The 1,299-nt window shown below is 41.9% G+C and overlaps 1 protein-coding gene across 1 annotated transcript; it reads right to left on the bottom strand.

Annotated features, from left to right (window-relative positions):
- Positions 1-589: 589 nt before the first annotated feature.
- LOC142163245 (uncharacterized) lies at positions 590-1,081 on the bottom strand. Its single transcript, XM_075220512.1, has 2 exons — positions 818-1,081; positions 590-760 (listed from the first exon to the last, which is right to left on the bottom strand). The coding sequence occupies exons 1-2, from the start codon at positions 1,079-1,081 to the stop codon at positions 590-592; spliced, it is 435 nt and encodes a 144-aa protein (XP_075076613.1).
- Positions 1,082-1,299: the final 218 nt, after the last annotated feature.

Below are 1,299 nucleotides of genomic sequence, written 5' to 3'. Positions count from 1 at the left end.
TCAAATTTCTTTGAACATCCAGAAGGTTTACCTCATCATCATCGTCATCATCTCCATCATTATCAGACTGCGCCATCAAGGCATAAATAGAGTCATACTCAGCTACTTCACCTTCTATTGCCATCATGGAGCTATCACCTTGCCCATTATCTTCTCTGAATTCGTTGGAAGAGTCTCCCCATGCAGCAAGAGCTTGTTTCACAACGTTGTCAGCGACGTCTTTTCTTTTGAATCTTTTGTTAGGAACCTGGTTCCTCTTAGCTACTTTATAAGTGTTGTGTTTGTATTGATCTTGCTTGAGAAGAGGGAAAACCTCGATGAAGTGTCCTGGCTTACCACACTTATTACATAGGTCATAACCCTTTGGCTTGCTGGAGCTGCCCCCTTTTGGAATGCCTCTATTTCTGCAAACCATTTTTTGAAACCTTTTTGTCAGGTAGGCCATATCAGCATCCTCACCACTTGAGTCGTTGCTGTCCTTCTTGGGGACCATGTTATTCTCCCTTTTTGTATCTCTTCTCTCATTGTCCTTCTTTTTCTTCATTTCAGAAGTCTTCAGATTGCCAACAAGTTCGTCTATGGTCATCTTCTACAGATCTTTTGCTTCTATGATAGCATTTACCTTGCTTTCCCAGGAACCAGTTAGTACACTAAGTATCTTCTTGACTAGTTTGTTCCTGGGGATAATCTCTCCCAGTAAGTGAAGCTCATTGATGATAGATGTTAAGCGAGTGTACATATCCTGAATGGATTCGTCGTCCTTCATTCTGGAAAGTTTATACTATGTGGTTAGCATGTTAATCTTAGAATGCTTTACCTGCGTTGTCCCTTCATGAGATTTTTGGAGAGCTTCCCAGATCTCCTTAGCTGATTGGCATGCTGAAATCTTGTTGTACTCATCAGGACCAATGCCACAAACAAGAATTTTCTTTGCATGAAAATTCTTTTCTATGGCCTTTCGGTCAGTGTCATTGAATTTCTTTCTTGTTTTGGGAACAGTTACCGCTGGGTCACCACTGGTTTTTGTAGGGAAAAAAGGTCCATCGTAGATGACATCCCAAAGCTCGGAATCTTCTGCCATGATGAAGTCGTGCATCCTACTCTTCTACCATCCATAATACTGGCCGTTGAACCTTGGTAGCCTGTAAGTAGACTGACCTTCTTCGAAGTTTGGAGGAGCAGCCATGCAGATCCTTTCTAGGTGTTAACCTGATAGAAAGAACCTGCTCTGATACCACCAATTGATAGAATTAAAGGGTCCACCAAACTCTATAGAGATCCAGGTTCTCCATTAGTTCC

This window comes from Nicotiana tabacum, chromosome 8 (genome assembly GCF_000715075.1).
Source record: "Nicotiana tabacum cultivar K326 chromosome 8, ASM71507v2, whole genome shotgun sequence".
NCBI lineage: Eukaryota > Viridiplantae > Streptophyta > Magnoliopsida > Solanales > Solanaceae > Nicotiana > Nicotiana tabacum.
This window is presented reverse-complemented; position numbering and strand designations above follow the sequence as displayed.